At 39.1% G+C, this 17799-nt stretch overlaps 3 protein-coding genes across 3 annotated transcripts; all 3 read left to right on the top strand.

Annotated features, from left to right (window-relative positions):
• The first annotated feature begins 1649 nt into the window (after positions 1 to 1649).
• Positions 1650 to 6578, top strand: LOC130180948 (peroxisomal N(1)-acetyl-spermine/spermidine oxidase-like). Its single transcript, XM_056394618.1, has 10 exons — positions 1650 to 2180; positions 2407 to 2583; positions 2701 to 2831; positions 2951 to 3138; positions 3485 to 3666; positions 3970 to 4139; positions 4708 to 4793; positions 4884 to 4996; positions 5873 to 6027; positions 6148 to 6578. The coding sequence occupies exons 1-10, from the start codon at positions 2033 to 2035 to the stop codon at positions 6280 to 6282; spliced, it is 1485 nt and encodes a 494-aa protein (XP_056250593.1). The 5' UTR covers positions 1650 to 2032; the 3' UTR covers positions 6283 to 6578.
• A 382-nt stretch (positions 6579 to 6960) lies between these two features.
• LOC130181891 (peroxisomal N(1)-acetyl-spermine/spermidine oxidase-like) lies at positions 6961 to 12454 on the top strand. The gene is made up of 10 exons (XM_056396370.1): positions 6961 to 7343; positions 7873 to 8049; positions 8833 to 8963; positions 9122 to 9309; positions 9554 to 9735; positions 10214 to 10383; positions 10595 to 10680; positions 10796 to 10908; positions 11011 to 11165; positions 11268 to 12454. Exons 1-10 carry the CDS (start codon positions 7196 to 7198, stop codon positions 11418 to 11420), a joined length of 1503 nt encoding a protein of 500 aa, XP_056252345.1. The 5' UTR covers positions 6961 to 7195; the 3' UTR covers positions 11421 to 12454.
• A 114-nt stretch (positions 12455 to 12568) lies between these two features.
• mtg1 (mitochondrial ribosome-associated GTPase 1) lies at positions 12569 to 17129 on the top strand. The gene is made up of 11 exons (XM_056394534.1): positions 12569 to 12810; positions 12901 to 12967; positions 13852 to 13954; positions 14028 to 14114; positions 14244 to 14300; positions 14865 to 14955; positions 15041 to 15102; positions 15214 to 15310; positions 15488 to 15569; positions 15680 to 15792; positions 16818 to 17129. The coding sequence occupies exons 1-11, from the start codon at positions 12708 to 12710 to the stop codon at positions 16913 to 16915; spliced, it is 960 nt and encodes a 319-aa protein (XP_056250509.1). The 5' UTR covers positions 12569 to 12707; the 3' UTR covers positions 16916 to 17129.
• Positions 17130 to 17799: the final 670 nt, after the last annotated feature.

The raw sequence follows: 17799 nt of genomic DNA, 5'->3' as shown, positions 1-17799 counted from the left end.
ACCTTCGTTTCCTCTCTCTACAGTAAATGGCAGCACTTTATCAAAACAGCTGCACAACAGACAATAGACCAAGAAAGCAGCATCCTCCCTCACACACACACACACACACACGCTCAGGTATGCTTTTTCTTAGAGCATTTACAAGAAATGGCAACAGTTCTTTTTTTCAGCCTGTGTTTCTTGAATTAGTTCATGGTGGATTTGGGGATTTCCTTTGGATCATTGTCCTGTTGTAGAAGTCACCCTCCTGTGGTGGAAATTCTGTTATAAATAAAGCTCACAAACAAGAGAGTGTCTTTCTGAGTTTATTATCACACTTGCAAGTGGGGCCATTACAATCTGACAGAGTTTCAGACAGTAAGAGCCATTGTCTCTTTCTCAAACAGATACAAAATATGACATGTCAAATATGACAATTACAATAAGAAACCACACTTAGCAGTTGTGTCTTTGATAGGTACCAGCTCAAGTACACAGACCTACACACTGCTTTAAAAAGGTTAAGGCCATAAGTGCTAGTTTTACCAGACTGGGCTTTTACACACCTTTCTGCCAACAGAGCAAAGTCGACAGATTTGTCACTAGGTGCTTTCCTGAAAGAAAAAAAAAGAAGTTGGCAACAATGGAGGCTGTAAATGCCACCCTAATAGAAACGGTTTGTGTTTTTTTAAAAGAACCACAGCCAATTGGGGAACTTAGTCACATGGCATTAGACTGACCAATGGTGGAATTAAGAACTCTATTACTCTGGCTTTGGCTGCGGTCATGCCAAAAATTAAAAATCCAAATAAAGAATTAGCTAAACATGTCTCAATTAACTAATAATTATATTAATTAATTCCTTTATATACAAATAAGTAAGGATGTATCCTCCATACACCAGCAAAATAGCTTCAAAGGATCCTGTGTGTTGGTAAACTTTTCTATTTCTTTTCACCCTGTTTTTCCAAATTCATTTCATTTAGCCTACCACTTTTTGTTCGTCACATGTTCTGCTCTGGAAGCTCAGATTTATTTGTGTAGCTGCATGTGGTAGTGTTAAACTTGAGCATCTGCATCAGCCTTTCATGCATAAAACTGCTCACCCCTCCCTCCACCATTTATAGGAAAAGGGTGGTGTTCTTTCAAACTGTAGAAAACACCGCACCCCCACCCCTCCCTGCCTCCCTTGAAGAATGTGCATCAACCGTCATTTGTTTGACACGAGCTGTGGTACTATAAACAGAACATAATAAAGCAGTTTTTATTTGAAAAATGAAATATGAATAAAGTTTATATATTAATCTAAGTTTGTGAGAAAAGATGAGTTGCTTTCTCTAAATTCTGTATAATGTATAGAATTGTAACGTAAGTGTTGATGTATGAAACACCTTATAAGAATAACAAAGAGTTATAAATAATTGACAGGTTATTTTCTGTTTCAAAGTCAACCTAGGGAAGCAAAAACAAAAGCACAACAGTTAATATGCTGAAATCACAGGCTCTTCTTGATATTTGAATATATTATTTCCCTAACAGAATTATAAAGGCAGTCCTGGAATAAAACTCTGTTAAGGGGGGACCTTGTCCATGAAAACGTCCGGTTGACTTCCTCAGGCGTGCACCCCCTCTGAGTAGCCCTATCAGCTGTTTTCTGTAACGTCAGCGATGGCGGACTGTTTACCAACCTACACAGAAGCTGGCACTGAGACCTACATAGCTTCACATAAGAACAAGTTTTAGCGTTTTTTTCTCCCAGCAACCATCCGGCTGTGGCTAAAGTGACCCTTCATCACCTGCGCTTGTTTGAGCTAAAGGTGAAGCCAAACATGTGACACAGGTGGAGTAAAGTCACGGTATGCATGGGTTAAAATCAATTCAAATCAGTCCAAATACTTTGTCTTTATCATGTCATGTAAGTCTTGTTGAACTTCAGATGAGTTGGAGACACAGATTGTACATGAAAAAAGATTAATGATATTTTATATTATGTTATAGGTTGTAGTCTATGGTAGGAATTAACGTCAGTATTAGTTTTTTGTGAGAACCGAGTATGAGTTCCGACCCAAAGATAGTTATAGTAGGATGCGGGATATCAGGTATAGCAGCGGCACACAGGCTCGTTAAAGCTGGATTCCATCATGTGCGGATACTGGAGGCGACTGCAAGAAGCGGAGGAAGAATAAAGACCGGAAGATTGGGTGAGCAACTTTGTGTCCATTGTTGTAGTTGCAGTTTCTCTTTCAGTTGGTATTACCGAAACACAAATAAATATTTTTCCACCAACCCTCACTGGTATTTAGCCATGCAGCTTTTGAGATATCTGAATGTGAGTTAACATCCCCCCCCCAACACACACACACACACACACACACACACACACACACAAAGGACTGAATTTACACACAGACCTGTTTTCCTCTACAGGTAATAACACTACAGAGATAGGTGCAAGTTATATCCATGGCCCATCAGAGGGGAACCCAGTGTTTTGTTTGGCTCGTGACTATGGTCTCCTGGATCCAGAGGCCCTCACCCCGGAGAACCAGGCCATGGATGTTGATGAACGTCCTCCCTGGGAGCCCAACTGGTTCAGCAGTTCAGGTCACCAGATGTAGAAATACAATATATGATGTCCAGTGGTGTGGCTATTTATTACTCTGTGCATGTGCATAGATTGTTATTTTTATTGATATTTTATATATTGTGGATGATGTGCAGGTGAGCGGCTGAGTGCTGAACACGTGAATCCTGCTCTGGAGTTGTTTTATGAGCTTGTGGATGATACTTCACAATTTAAGAATCAAGAAGAAACACAGTGGGCCAGCGTAGGGCATTTCTTACGATCAGAGGTACATTGACCTTCAAATTATTTTCCTGGTGCTAAGATTTGAGATGTTCTTGAGGATAAACTGAAACCTGTTTGTTTGCATGTCCTCAAGTGTGCTCCGTGTGGGTGTACTATATGCAGGCACGACAGCGAGCAGCAGAGAGGTGGAGAGATAAGGAGGAAGCCACCAGGGAGCTTCTGCTGTGTGCGATCAGCACTATGTTGAAGGTGGAGTGCTGTTCCAGTGCGACTCACAGCATGGATGAGATAGACCTGGGGGGATTTTGTATGTACAAGAGTCTAAGTGGACTGGACTGCACATTCCCAAGGTTTTTGCTCCAACATCTTCAGAGTAAAAACATATGTGAAATTAACTGAAGCATCCTACGTGCTCAGCCCTCTTTGCTATTGGTTTATTCTGATGTGGCTCCTCTGCAGCACCCTGAGAAAGGTCAATGCACTCATCGCCCAATCAGGTGGTAGCATGCCCTATAAATAAGTAGAGCTGAAATTATTAATTGATAAGTCAATTGACAGACAGTGATACCAGGAAGCAATTTCCCCATGAGCTGATCCTCCACAGGATGCTGAGACAGTATTAATAGATTTATATCTAAGACCGTTCGAGTGATATGCATGTGTAAAGTAACTTTTATTTATACCTTTTTGTTGCAGTGGCTATGAAGGTCTGATCAAAAAATTGATGTCGGAGCTCCCCGGTGGTTTAGTGACCTACAGTCGTCCTGTGCGCTGTGTCCACTGGAACAACACAGGGAGCGGAGTAAACACGGTGACGGTTGAGTGTGATGACGGGGAGAGGATCACTGCTGATCATGTTATTGTCACAGTACCTCTAGGTAGCCTTCTGCTTACATATTGTACTGTTGTTCATTCCAGTGCATGAAACAGAATGATTGTAAATGAGTAGTTGAGGAGTCGCTATACACTGCAATATAATAAATTTCCTGGTTCAGTTAAGAAATTGTAAATGAATGAAATAACCAGTAATAATAATCAGTCCTACTTCACCCGCAATGACCAGATATAAAAGAAGGAGTTACCTCAGTGGAAATGGTTTGTTTGCAAAGATGTGTATTGTCATATCACCCACGCCTATTATATAGTATGTAAGCATAAACTTTTTTTTTTTCTTCTGGTAGGTTACCTTAAGAAGCACCATTCAACCCTGTTCTGTCCTCCTCTCCCGGCACACAAGCTGCACTCCATCCACAAACTAGGATTTGGAACATGCAACAAAATATATGTAGAGTTTGAATCACCGTGGTGGGATGCCAACTGTGAGGTCATCTACCTGCTGTGGAAAGACGAGGTCTGTAGTGCAACCATGAACCACAGAGTAGATTAGCATGCACAGAGCCAGTATCTAAATGTTTCTTGGCATGACAGACTATGTCTCAGTGTTCTATGTTGGTTTGCAGCTTGGCTTCTTTAAATATCAGGCCTCAGATTTAAAGGATTTCTGCAGCAGCACAATAAGAAGTTTTGATTGTTTTAAAACCCCAAAATAACCTACCTGTATGATCCTAATAAACTTAACTTTACAATGACCTCCTGCACTCACCTGCTGGGAAAAAATGTGTTATATATGAACCATTTTTACATTATGGATGGGCCTTTACACCTTATACTACCGGTATTTGGAATCAGATAGAGCTCCTTTCTCCTCATCAAAATACATGCTACTGCATGAATCACTTCCTCTGATAATATTTCATTGTTAATGTAGCAGTAAAAAGGTTGTCTTGCTTATTTTCGATCTGCAAATAACCCTAATAAACAACTTTTGATAAGTGATGTATCGCTGAAAACTTAAACTGCCAGAAAATATAAAAATCCACACACATGAAATGCTTGTTTCACACCCTTTGTGTCTTCAGGAGGACTTTTCGGACCAGGTGTCAGACATAAGCAAATCCTGGATTAGGAAGATGGCAACATTCACTGTGCTCAAACCTTCTGAACGGTAACATATTAAACACATGAACAGTCACAGGAGCTAATTTGTGCAATGCAGCCATGTGAGTCCTCTCACTAATTTTGATTAAACTCTCAGGTATAGCTATGTTCTCTGTGGCTGGATTGCTGGACATGAGGCAGAGTACATGGAGACGCTTACCGAGCAGGAGGTCAGAGAGTCCATCACGGAGCTCGTCCATACATTCACAGGTGAGTCTGTGAGCCTCTAGCTGCTTCCTCATCGCTACCATGGATGAAAATGGATAGTCATCCTTGCATTACCTTGGTGTATAATTATTACCTTAATATCTTTCTAACTCAGTCAGATATTTTAGATCAATACAAAATGCCAAGTTATAATTGACACAAGTGGTATTCGCATGTCAAAAGCTTACACAGCTCAGCCTGGCAGGGCCGAGTCCGAGATGTCTGAAAGTGGTAACTGTACACAGGATAATCCTTTTGATCTAGGTAACAACATGGCTGTGCTGCCAGCTGCTGGCCAAACTGTAGATTGTTCACACACACACAGCCTTATTGAAAATGTATGGGCTTTGATTTAAGAGGTATCAATTACTGTATAATATTTCTTTAATCTTGGTGTGTTAGTCACAAGAAGGGTGTTAGGACATGAGGAAAATAAGATTCTCCTGTAATTCATGTAATGTGGTGTTTTTAATCCAAAACATTTTTAAACAGATGAAACTGATTGTATAGGAGCCAGTATGTTATCCAGAACGTGTAGGGGCATTTTGTTTTTGTAGTAGATGTTCCATAAGGTGATGCGCATTTGAATTGAGAATAGAGATAGTCAATAACAAGTGGTGTGCTCGATTCAAGAGTCAAGATCCAAGATTCAAGATCCAAATCTTTATTGACATGCACAGAGAACAGGTTTCACTAAAAAATGAAATTCTTAGCTTGCTGTTGCTTAGCTGGCTTGATTAGCATACGATGTATCACTGGATAAATCTACTCTTTTTAATGTTAGCACTGTTTGAGATTTTCATGTTTTCTAAAAATGTTTCTGAGCCTCGATCATTTGAGGATGGTCCCCATCAGCATACTGTAACTGTGTGTGTTTAGGAAACCCTTCTATCACACCGAAGAGAATTATCTGCTCCCGTTGGTTTCATGACCCCTGGACATGTGGATCTTACAGTCACCCAGCAATAGGATGTTCAGCACAGGACATAGAAAACATAATGGAACCTCTGCCTTCAAAGGGATCACAGTCACAGGTGCACAGACAGGTTTCGTTCACACATAAACACGTGCAAGAAAATTACATATACATCAAATGACAGAATATGACCCTGACTGAAATGTATCTCAGTTCTAACTGGTTGGGTGTATCTCAGCCCCTGCAGGTGTTGTTTGCTGGAGAGGCTACTCATCCCTACTACTACTCCACCGTCCATGGAGCTTTCCTCAGCGGGTGGAGAGAAGCTGATCGGCTCATCTATCACTACTCCTCCATCAGTCCATGTATATAACCAGATCAAATTTTGTAAAAGATGACCACACTAGATGCATAAACCATATTTTTCCAAGTTAATTGAGTAGAAACCTCTCATCCAATGGATTTTAAAGGGGAACTCCACCAACTTCACACAGAGAAGACTGTTTATAGGTCTCAGGGAATACTGCAGCACATTAGAAATAAGTTGCATAAGGCCTTTTGTGGCCAATGGCGGATATAGATAGGGTCGACATGGGCAGCATCTTGCCAGGGGATGGCACACGGCGCTTGCAAAACAAAAAAAAAGTTAATAAACTATTCTGCACAACACCACTTGTGTGTGTTTTGTTTATATTGGTGTCTTGTTTATATATAGATACATATATAGAGAGAGAGGTGTTACCTTATTTCGGTATTTATGATTGTATATAATCATTGATTTAGTTTTTTAAAGTTATGATAATTTGTTACAAGAACATTTACAGTAATATTTTAGCAGCTTATTAGGAATATTATCAGAATATTAAAGAATTTAAACAGAGATATTTTTAGAAATATCTGCGGGATTAACGGTTTGTTTGTGGCACCAGAGGGAACTGTGCAAAAAGTGATTAATTTTCAACCCGACTGAACGGTCAGTGGTCGAGTTGCATTTTGGGTAATGACGAAAACGAAAAATGGGAGGAAAAAAAGGACAATATCTCTGGTTCTGCTGCATCAGTTTTGATCCTTTTTTTTAATTGCCCACTGTAAGTCCGACAATATTATATAAATAAATATATAGTTATATCAAGCATTTGATTCCACTCTCCGTAAAACGAATTTTATTTTGAAACTCATAACCGGAAGACATATAATCGTTGCCTATGTAAACCAGAAGGAGAAGCAGAAGACAGCCTACACGAGTGTAGTAAAGAGTGTGTATTAGTCTGAAACCAGTGGTGGTAATGAGTGCGAACCCTAACATAGTTATAGTAGGATGCGGGATATCAGGTATAGCAGCGGCACGCAGGCTCGTTAAAGCTGGGTTTCAAAATGTGCGGATACTGGAGGCGACTGCAAGAAGTGGAGGAAGAATAAAGACAGGAAGATTGGGTAAGTATGGAAAGCCCAAGATGCCAAAAATGCGAGGGACCACGATCATAAGTATCAAACCATAATACTATTATTACATTTAAAACTTAAATTAGCATCAGTTCATTTTCGATAACCGAAAAAGGGTTAGTGGTTAACGGACAACCTGAAGGGATCAATCCGCAGCAACTGACAACACCATGGCAACAGGAACTAGTATTCTACAGGACTATTAATGTTATTAACTGAGGCTGCAACCGACAAATAACTTTTATTATCGATTAATCTGACGATTATTTAGCAGATTAACAGGTTAGTGGTGTGGCAAGTAAAATGTGAAAAACGCAAGTTCATTGACGACTCTTCTGATGTCTTGTCTGATAAACAGTTAAAAACTTATGGTGAGTTTACCATCATAGAAGACTAAGGGATCATATTGTAAGGGTTATTCCACTTTAGTAACCCTATCTTTGTCACATAGCAATAATATTAGTGTAATGTAGGAAAACTGGTTTCTTTTATGCAACTTCACAATAATTTTCATCTGTAGGTGATAGTATTGTTGAGATAGGGGCAAACTGGATCCATGGACCGTCTGAGGGGAACCCAGTGTTTTGTCTGGCTCGTCAGTATGGGCTCCTGGATCCTGAGGCCCTCACCCCAGAGAACCAGGCTATGGACGTGGGAGGACATCCCCCCTGGGTCCCCAACGTCTTCAGCAGTTCAGGTCAGCCAATGTTTCAAAAATCAGCCAATTTTAAGACTGACCTCTCATGTAAAATTATGTAATCAAAAGTTTCATGACATGACAGGATGCATTTTTTTAGTTTTTATTATTTTAGACCAAAGTTTGGTCTTGCCCTGTTCTGCTAAGGTTTCATTGCTCTCTGTTCTCTCGTTGCTATGCATGGAGTAGATTATTACATTGTGAATGTAAATTGTTTTGGCTTTTGAGACAAAATAATGTACTGTACTTTGGTTATACTCTGGATCATTGTGTCTGTTATCTGTAGCGGTAAACTGCAAAAAACATCTAGCAAGAATTTAAAGGCAATAATACAGAGGAGAGGCCGATTGTTCTTATGCCACCCTGGTGGGTGCACAGCAGGCTGCAGTGCTGAACTGCAGTAGTGTGTCAGGTATTTCAAATAAGACTTTACACCAGTTTTACAGCAGCCTGCTACACAGGTCACAGAGAGTGGTAGTTAAATATTGATGGTCCTTCCTGAGCTTGAGTCCTTAAGCGATATTTTAGGTGTGTACTTTAGCGCTAATGCACATGCTCTTTTGCTGAAACTGGAATAGCAAGGTACAGGTATAAACAGTTTGAAGCCCCAACTAAAATTGATTGCAGCTATATGTTTGCAAGTGATTGCATTCCTGTAATGACACATGCAGCCAGTGTTTGGTTATTGATTAGCTACTGTACTGTATGAGAGAAGTGATATGAGTTGATAAACTTAATGACATTTTCCTAACCTTTATTCTATGGGATATGTGACGTGTGCAGGTCGGAAGCTGAATGCTGAGGACCTCCAGCCTGCTCTGGAGATGTTTTCTGAGTTGCTGTGTGAAAGTTCAGAATTTCATAGTCAAGGGGGAGAACCCTGGCCCAATGTGGGAGATTTCATACGCTCAGAGGTACATTTCTTTCAGTGACCGAAATACTATAATAATGCTATATAATAATACTGGCAATGTGTTTGTCAGCTCCTTATATCTAATATCAGCTGTTCTTGATGATAAATTGCATCTGGCAAGAATAAAGAGTTTGTATTGCTGCTTGTTGCCTGGCGCAGGTGCAACAACGAGCAGCAGAGATGTGGAAAGATATGGATGCAAACACCAGATCTCTACAACTGTGTGTGATCAGCAACATGTTGAAGGTGGAGTGCTGTGTTAATGGGAGTCACAGCTTGGATGAGGTCGGCCTGGGGGCCTTTGGCCTCTACAAGACTCTACCTGGACTGGACTGTACATTCCCAGGGTTCGTACTACTAACATTGCATACATACATATACTGCAACAATTATTCCAGTAATTAATTTCATTAAGTCATTATATCCTACACTTAGATATTAAAAATCTAACAAGTAAAAGTGATGTTTTGCAATTGTTTGTTTTTGCTAGCAACCAAAAGATACACAAAGTATTTATTTTTATAGTGGCATGTAATGAAGATAAACAAGCAAATCAGCTTGACCTAAATATTGTTCTCTTTTCTCGTGCAGTGGCTATGAAGGTCTAATCAAAAACTTGATGTCGGAGCTCCCTGGTGGTTTAGTGACCTACAATCGGCCTGTGCGCTTTGTCCACTGGAACAACACAGAGAAGAGAGAAAACCTTGTGATGGTTGAGTGTGATGATGGGGAGAAGTTCGCTGCTGATCATGTTATTGTCACAGTACCTCTAGGTAGAATCATATGCGTACATACACAAACACTCGGTTATCATTTAATGCTCTATATTGTGAATAGTACTTCAGTACTTAAAGATTCTACACATACACACAGATGTTATTCCTGCTAATTAGACTTGACGTTGGGTGGGGGCCATGCTGGGGATTACATGAGGTCACCAAATTGTATGACCTAACAAGAATTATAAAGGTGTAGCCTCTCCCATGCAATGCAAAACCAATACAGGGTTCAGTCAGATCAAGCGCAGTCTATATACACTCACACACAGTCCATATACAAGTTCTATCAGGCAAAATAAGAGAAAACATCTGTGTGGGTGGACAATAGGTTCATGGGACCTTTAACATTTAGATAGGTGTGACTAAATCCTTGTAAACTGTATTTTCTATTTCTAATATAAACACTTTAATTACTACAGTTTTGTTTGATTCTTTAGCAGCACAAATTCAAGCTTCTTTATTTTTTTGTCAGGATACCTAAAGAAGCACCATTCAACTCTGTTCCATCCCCCTCTCCCTCTACACAAGCTGCACTCCGTCCAGAGGCTAGGTTTTGGAACGAACAATAAAATATATGTGGAGTTCGATTCGCCGTGGTGGGATCAGGACTGTGAGGTCATCTACTTTGTGTGGGAAGATGAGGTGAGATGTGTAGTCTGTGAATAAAGGTGTACATTTACTGTACAGAAAATGCATACCCACTGTGCTCATTTGCACGTTGAATAAAAATATTATGTGCTGCAAATTTGCTCAAATATTTTGACTTAAGATTTCACTTGCTGTACATCTGACTCCACAATGTTTGATATTCATGCCAGCAGTTCAAAATCTCTTATCTCTTGTCATGATTCAGGATGCCATGGTGGACCAGGTGCCAGATGTACAAGGATCCTGGATAAAGAAGTTGTTTGGCTTCACTGTGCTTAAACCCACTGAAAGGTCAACAACCACATATATGTGCCAAGCTTGTTTATGTTGTATTTAGTGTATAATCATTGGCAGATTCATTGATTTTCATCTAAAAAAGCAGTCCTATTTGTGGTTTAACTTTCAGATATGGCCATGCTCTGTGTGGCTGGATTGCTGGGCATGAGTCAGAGTATATGGAGACACTCTCTGAGCAGGAGGTCACGCATGCCATCACACAACTTATTCGTAGATTTACAGGTGAGGCTAAATAATTCACAATACTCCTCTACTGAGAGCGTATTACTGTCTCTTTATTATTTTCAGAAATGTTTCTGAGCCCTGGTGACTGTTTATATTTAGGAAACCCTATCATCACCCCAAGGAGAGTTCTACGCTCCCAGTGGTTTCATGACCCCTGGACATGTGGATCCTACAGTTACCCTGGAAAAGGCTGTTCAGTGCAGGACCTGGAGAACATGATGGAGCCCCTGCCTGTGAAGGAATCACAGTCACAAGTACTTATATGTTCATAGTCAAACATAAATGTGTACACACCAGCCCGCATATAATTAGCCATTATTTATGAATTGTCATTCTGAATATTTGGTGTGTCTCAGCCCCTGCAGGTGTTGTTTGCTGGAGAGGCTACTCATCCCTACTACTACTCCACCGTCCATGGAGCTTTTCTCAGCGGGTGCAGAGAAGCTGATCGGCTCATCTCTCACTACTCCTCCATCAGTCCATCTCAGCCAGCCAAGTCAAAGCTTTAGAAGGAACAATGCTGCTTTGCCAAAAAAAAAAAAAAATCTGCTGACTTTATGCTGTGGATTTCACAGCACTAAAATACTAATGCGTTTGGCTGATATTGTCAACTTGAACAAGCAAATCACACAAGTGATAGATACAGTAATTATATTTGCATTAAATACATTAAGGGAACAGCTTTAAATATTAACGAATTAATATTTTTGGTAAAGAAAAATGAAAGAATGTAAATACATCTTCTTTACAAATCTGTTTAACCACAATGCTGTTATAATAAATTAATTTCCTAATAAAAAATTTCAACATTTAAATCAATAAGTAAATAAATTTGCACATTTATATAAAAACATTTTATAAAGATCAATTTCATATGTTTTTAAGTTCTATTTACTAATTATTTTATTGTTTTTAGCTCACAATATGTTGCCTTACCTTTTGCACTTGCACAAACTTTGTTCTCAAATTATTATTAATTGTGAATGATGTGGGAACATCGTCAAAGAAAAGTGGTGGACTGGAGAACATAAAGGAATTTACTATTCGAACCAGTATGTTATCAAAATTACTGGCCAAACCCCTAAAAACTACATTCAATGAGAAGAAGGAAGCAGCCAGAAACACATATGCAGGGGGGGTTGGGAGGTTGGGAAATTTTGCGCTTTACAGGCAAACATCAATCTGGATTATGTGATCAAACATTAAACAGATGAGTCAGTAGAGCATTTAATATTGTAAGTATGCCAAAAGTATTCTACAGGAAGAGAAACACTCAAGGGCACCTCAGAAAGTATGGATCAGAAGAAATGAGCATGAAAGTTTTTTTGTCTTGTGTCAGGGAAGCTTGATGGCCTCAAATTTATATTATTTTTCTTTATCTTTGTTGTTCTGTTTTGGGTGTGAATGTGTCCATGTTCTGTTGCTCATTTTCTGATACTGGAAGTTTTTTATGAAGGTGCAAGTTCAATATAAAGAAAAAGTTGTTTGTAAGATTTCTGGGTGTCATTTTTCTATTAAATCTTTCTCTGGCCAATAGCCTGGAGATAGTGATCAGAGTAATTCATTTTACATCCCGAGGAGGGCAGAAACGCAACCATTGTCGCATAAACAGAAGAAAAACACACGAAGAAGAAGTCTTGCCCCGGAACCAGGTAATTTGACGGTAGATTCGAGTCGGCATGTAAACAGTGTAGCACACGAGCATGTCCAGTGCAGCAAGAGTATTGTAGCTAATAGGTCAACATAAGCCCTTCATTAACACACATGAAAGCCCGGTGTGGTCATATTTAGTGGCCATGAAACTGTACCAGGCGCTCCGTAATGTCGACAAGTTCAGAACCGTTTTCGACTTCGGTGGACGGGACGTGGCTCATTGGTTCCCCGGACACATGGCTAAAGGTGACAGCTTCGCTCAAAGTTAGCTCCAGAATGTGTTAATTATGTGTGGTGGGGATAAAAATGTGAATAATTTCACCTGACTGCTAACAGGACTGAAGCAGATGAGAGCCAGCCTCAGGAGTGTGGACTGCATTATAGAAATACACGATGCCAGAATATCCTTTCTTTAAAATAATTTTAAAAAAATGTGCCATATTATTTTTAACTGCAGATATTTTTCTATCAGTCTCAGTATACTATTGTATGGAGAACAAGTGAGCTGCAATTGCACATTTTCTTATTGTTACTGTAAATACTGGGAACAGTACTGGGCAACAGAAGTTTGGGGGAAATGGTGTCAGCAACCTTGGTCTTTCTGTGTAATGAAAAATACACATTTTAGTGCCACTCATTAACAAACTTCATTGAGATGTGTAGGAGAAAAAATACAACATATAAATGGAGACATCAGTTTTTACAGGTGTGACTTCAGGAGGTTAGACCGTCTCTCCAGGTATTTATTATGTCATCTGCTTTACTGTTTGATTTGAAAAAGGGAAAAGCTGAGAAACAGGTGAACTGGAGTAGAAACCAAACATACTTTTCTCAAGTGCACAGCTTTAGAAGGTTTTTATTGTTACCCGGGGAAGAAAACCTGTATTATAATAAAATAATGTAATAATATAACATACAGAGTTATACACAAAGTTTTGGGCAATATTTTTATCAATGCTAAGATTGCAGTCCAAGATGACACAGTGGTAAGGTAGATACTGGGATAGTGTATTCAGTTTATTTCTAGTTTAGTTAAAGGCTTGTTTACCAATTAGACGATGCAGGTACCTCTGGTGCTATCCAGACTCCAAAACTGTAGATTTAAGTTTTCTATTGTTTCAGTTTTGTGCTTATAGGTTGCATTTTCCTAAATGAATGTGTTAAAGCAAATTACCGCCCTGCAAATCTGTGGCCAGGGATTATTGTAGCATATAAAAGGTGTACACATTGCACAATCTAGGAGGAACTCGACTGCAGAAGTAAATTTCTCTTTAACATTAAGCACATCCCCTTCTCTGGAAGAAACCCTGTGTTTCAGGAGACTCTAGATGTCCGACCACATGTGCTAATTCTCAACAAGATGGACCTTGCTGATCTGTCCAGCAAGCAGGTAAAAAGTCTTGCTGCTGTTTTGGCAGTATCACATGTCATTAGCATTTTAAAATTTACATTTAACCCTCCAGAGTATCCTGAAGAAGCTAGAAAAAGATGGGGTGAGGAATGTTCTCTTCACAGACTGTTTAAAGCAGAGACACGACAACATCAAAAAGGTAAAGGTCATCTTCACTGGATACTAAACATTTGACTGTTTGCAGAAGTTTGTCCCTGATATGAAATAAAAATCTGACCATGAATGTGCAAGTTATTCCTGTGTTTTTTGTTTTGTTTTCTTGCTGTAGTTGGTGCCAATGGTGATGGAAATTATTGGAAGCACACCACGTTTTAATAGAGATGAGGTAAATACATCCAGGCAATTTAATAATGTATTTTAGTTCAACATTGGGTAAAATTAGCCAAAAAATATAGCTTAGTAGACTTTTACAGCTGTCAGTGCAGAGAAATTGTGTTCTCGCTGTTTCTAAACGACCTCAAACATAATTTCATGTTTCTTACTCTTCAACATATAAACAACTACCAACATACAAGCTACATAAGATACAGCTGCAAAAAGTTCCATTAAATGACAAAACAGAACAAAAGGTCACACCCTCACAGAGCTATGAACAGTGCTTATCAAATAATGCTACCTTTCTCTACTTAACTGATATCTAATTTATTTAAACCTTCCACAGTTTGATCCACAAAACTATGTTTCAGGCAGAATTATAGGAGCAAGAAGCTGTTTCTTTGTGACTCAAAAGCTTCTTTTCTTATGCCTCAGTGGAGCTGAATCAACATAGAATCATTTATTTCCATTTTTATATTTATAATATATTTCTCACTTTTCAGAGTTTGAAGGTAATGGAAGGTGAATGTTAATATATTGTCCAGTCTCTGACTTTATCTTGAAAAACTTTCAGAATACAAATTATTGCCTGATGGTGATTGGAGTGCCCAATGTGGGGAAGTCATCTCTTATTAACTCATTAAGAAGAACAAACTTGCAGAAAGGTATGCATAAAGAAAGTAGTTGATAGTTGTTGGATATTGATTCAGCATGATACTTAAAGATATTGTAATTATACACTGATTTCAGGTCGTGCATCTCGAGTAGGCGGGGAGCCAGGTATAACTAAAGCCGTCCTGACTAAAATTCAGGTGCGTGTAGATGACGTGTTTGTCTCTTTGTATGTGTGTTTGTGCTCATTGGTTCATTGTGCGTGTTTGTGTGTGCATCCGTACAGTACTTGTACCTGTCTTTGTCCTCAGGTGTGTGAGCGACCCATAATGCACCTGTTGGACACACCAGGAGTTTTGCCTCCTAAGATTGAGAGTGTCGAAACAGGCATGAAGCTGGCTTTATGTGGTGAGCGGAACGTGATTTTTTTCTCTACCTGACATAACGAATGCTGTCACTGAGGAAACACCATGCGGAAAGTGTGTTGTACTATATTCAGTGGAATAGCCGTCACATTTGTTTGTATAAGAGGTTTTTCCAATGTGCTCAACAAATATTTTGATATTTTTTTCTTTCCTTCCACAGGAAGTATACTGGACCATTTGGTTGGTGAAGACATTATTGCTGACTACTTACTCTATTCTCTGAACAGGCTGGGAAAGTTCAGGTGTGAATTTTCACCCTAAATTATGACTGAGTGGACTTTCATATGGCCAGTGTGTTCTTTTTGTTTCACATTACTGTGACTGTTTACTGCATGTGTTTCTTTATGTGCAGTTATGTGGAGAAATACGACCTTCAAGAGCCCAGTGATGACATCCAGTATCTCCTCAAACGCATTGCTGTCAAACTTGGAAAGACCCAGCGGGTCAAAGCCATTACAGGAGTGGGTAAGAAAGTGCTAATCCTACAGATACTCCTGTTCCAGATACTATTATTGACGAGCTATTAGTTTAATTGATTTAAAGGACTAGTTGGACATTTTGGGAAATACATTTGTTTGCTTTCATGTTGCAAGTTAGATGAGAAGAAGTGTATCACTGTCTGCACAGTGAGTATGAAGCTACAGCCAGCATCCAGTTAGCTTAGCATAGTTTAAAGACTGGAAACAGGGAAACATCTAGTCTGCCTCTGTCCACCTACGAGCACTTCTAAGCGCTCTAATTAATTATGATGGTTTAATAGGAAAAACATTTAAGCCTGGCTGCAATGACCTGAAATTACATTTGGTTTTGGTTTCATAAGTTATTACTGCATGTGGAGCCTACTGATCTCAGAGCTTTGTCAGTCTCAATCATAAGAGAAGAGGCCTGTAGACTGTATCTATAACTTTTTATCAAGGAAAACAAATTTTAATCAGCCAATATAATAAAAAATCTTTCCTTTTGTACAGAGTTAACAAACAAGATGTAACATGTTCATAAGTGAACTTTAGAGGCGGCAGTTGGTGGATTTTGTTACCTCTTGCCAGAGCCAGGCTGTTTCCAGTCTTTATGCTAAGCTAAGATAAGCTAACAGACTGCCGAAGGTTGCTTTGTATTTACCATACATCATAAAAGAGGTATGGATCTTCTCATTTAATTCTTGGCAAGAAAGCAAATAAGCATGTTTCCCAAAATGTCAAACTATCACTTTAAGGGTGTCTTCCATTTTAACCAGATAAACCACCATATTTACACATTAAACTAATGCTAATGTAAGAGGCAGACTGGTTTTTAAAAAAATAGAAATGGAAATTTTAAAATGGTAGGCAGCAAACAACCTGACAAGCAGTTTTCAGTGATATCTCATAATATTTAATGTCTCTGAATTCTCTAGAAATATGTATACTTTCTCTTCAGTTTGTGATCGGCATCACACCAAAGTCTTTAAGAGTAGTCCTCTAATAAAAATGTCTGTTGCTCATATCCTTCAGGAAACATTACCGTCACTCTCCCAAACTACACAGCAGCAGCGTACGATTTCATAAGAGCCTTCAGGAAAGGAGAGCTGGGACGAGTAACGCTGGACTGACCTGAGCCGTTTTACAAGGTAACGGGAGACTGTTGCTGGATTTTGCCAGTTTGTCTTGAGTCTGGAAGGATTTCTATTCAACCACAAAGGGTGTCATCAAGGAAATATAGTCCAGCTCTGCCCTCGTGTCTCAGACATCTTGGGGAAACGAAGCAGTCTGTTTTTGTTTGTAAAAAGTCACAGTATCCTTTGTAAATAAAAGAATTTAATTTGATTCAGGTATGCTTTTAGAATATATGAGGCAGATATCTGACATGGTGTAAACAGGATATTTATTAGCATAAAGACAGTGATAACAAACTATTTATCATGTACATAAGTGTAGTAGCATATAATAGAGTGCACTTACAGATATGGAACAGTCTGTTGCTCCTGAGTGTCTACTGCAGGTAAAAAGCTCTTCTGGGATGATGAACAGACAGAGACAGGAATAACAGTGAGAGCAGCACTTTGTTTTCTAGTATCTCTCCCAACCATGACGTAGTTCATACACAGGTCTGAGAAATGAATTCACAACATGTCCGGGTCTTATAAAAGGGTGTGAATTGCACAGAAATTTGAGATGACTGGGGAAAAATGCAGTTTCACAGTACAAAGTACTCTCATTTGCCTTGTCTTATTGTAGAGAATCGTCTCTATGGCCACACCAGTGACTGCCACCATAAATCATTCAGATCACTGAGCAAGATTTTGAAGTTAAGTTTTTCAGAAAGAATGGCGTAAAATAACTTCATCTTGGTTGAGGTCACAAATTGGAAAAATACGCAAATGTTCTTCCTAAAATAAAAAAGTCCATTTGAGGAATAAAAAAATTACATATAGCAATTTTAATTTCAGAATAATGCTGGTGCCAGCTTGGTGCTTTTACTTAATTAATTATAGAA

Source organism: Seriola aureovittata, chromosome 14 (genome assembly GCF_021018895.1).
Source record: "Seriola aureovittata isolate HTS-2021-v1 ecotype China chromosome 14, ASM2101889v1, whole genome shotgun sequence".
Classification (NCBI taxonomy): domain Eukaryota; kingdom Metazoa; phylum Chordata; class Actinopteri; order Carangiformes; family Carangidae; genus Seriola; species Seriola aureovittata.
The sequence above is the reverse complement of the archived record's forward strand: the minus strand, read 5'-3'. Positions and strand labels throughout refer to the sequence as shown.

What these genes read in the sequence shown, in the direction of transcription:
- LOC130180948 (XM_056394618.1), top strand. Translation starts at nt 2,033, where the DNA reads ATGAGTTCCGACCCAAAGATAGTTATAGTAGGATGCGGGATATCAGGT. An exon ending in AATAAAGACCGGAAGATTGG is followed by an intron (nt 2,181 to 2,406) that starts GTGAGCAACTTT and finishes TTTCCTCTACAG; the next exon opens with GTAATAACACTACAGAGATA. An exon ending in GCTCGTCCATACATTCACAG is followed by an intron (nt 4,997 to 5,872) that starts GTGAGTCTGTGA and finishes GTGTGTGTTTAG; the next exon opens with GAAACCCTTCTATCACACCG.
- LOC130181891 (XM_056396370.1), top strand. Translation starts at nt 7,196, where the DNA reads ATGAGTGCGAACCCTAACATAGTTATAGTAGGATGCGGGATATCAGGT. An exon ending in ACTTTGTGTGGGAAGATGAG is followed by an intron (nt 10,384 to 10,594) that starts GTGAGATGTGTA and finishes GTCATGATTCAG; the next exon opens with GATGCCATGGTGGACCAGGT. An exon ending in TGAAGGAATCACAGTCACAA is followed by an intron (nt 11,166 to 11,267) that starts GTACTTATATGT and finishes GGTGTGTCTCAG; the next exon opens with CCCCTGCAGGTGTTGTTTGC.
- mtg1 (XM_056394534.1), top strand. Translation starts at nt 12,708, where the DNA reads ATGAAACTGTACCAGGCGCTCCGTAATGTCGACAAGTTCAGAACCGTT. An exon ending in CACGTTTTAATAGAGATGAG is followed by an intron (nt 14,301 to 14,864) that starts GTAAATACATCC and finishes AAAAACTTTCAG; the next exon opens with AATACAAATTATTGCCTGAT. An exon ending in CAAAGCCATTACAGGAGTGG is followed by an intron (nt 15,793 to 16,817) that starts GTAAGAAAGTGC and finishes CATATCCTTCAG; the next exon opens with GAAACATTACCGTCACTCTC.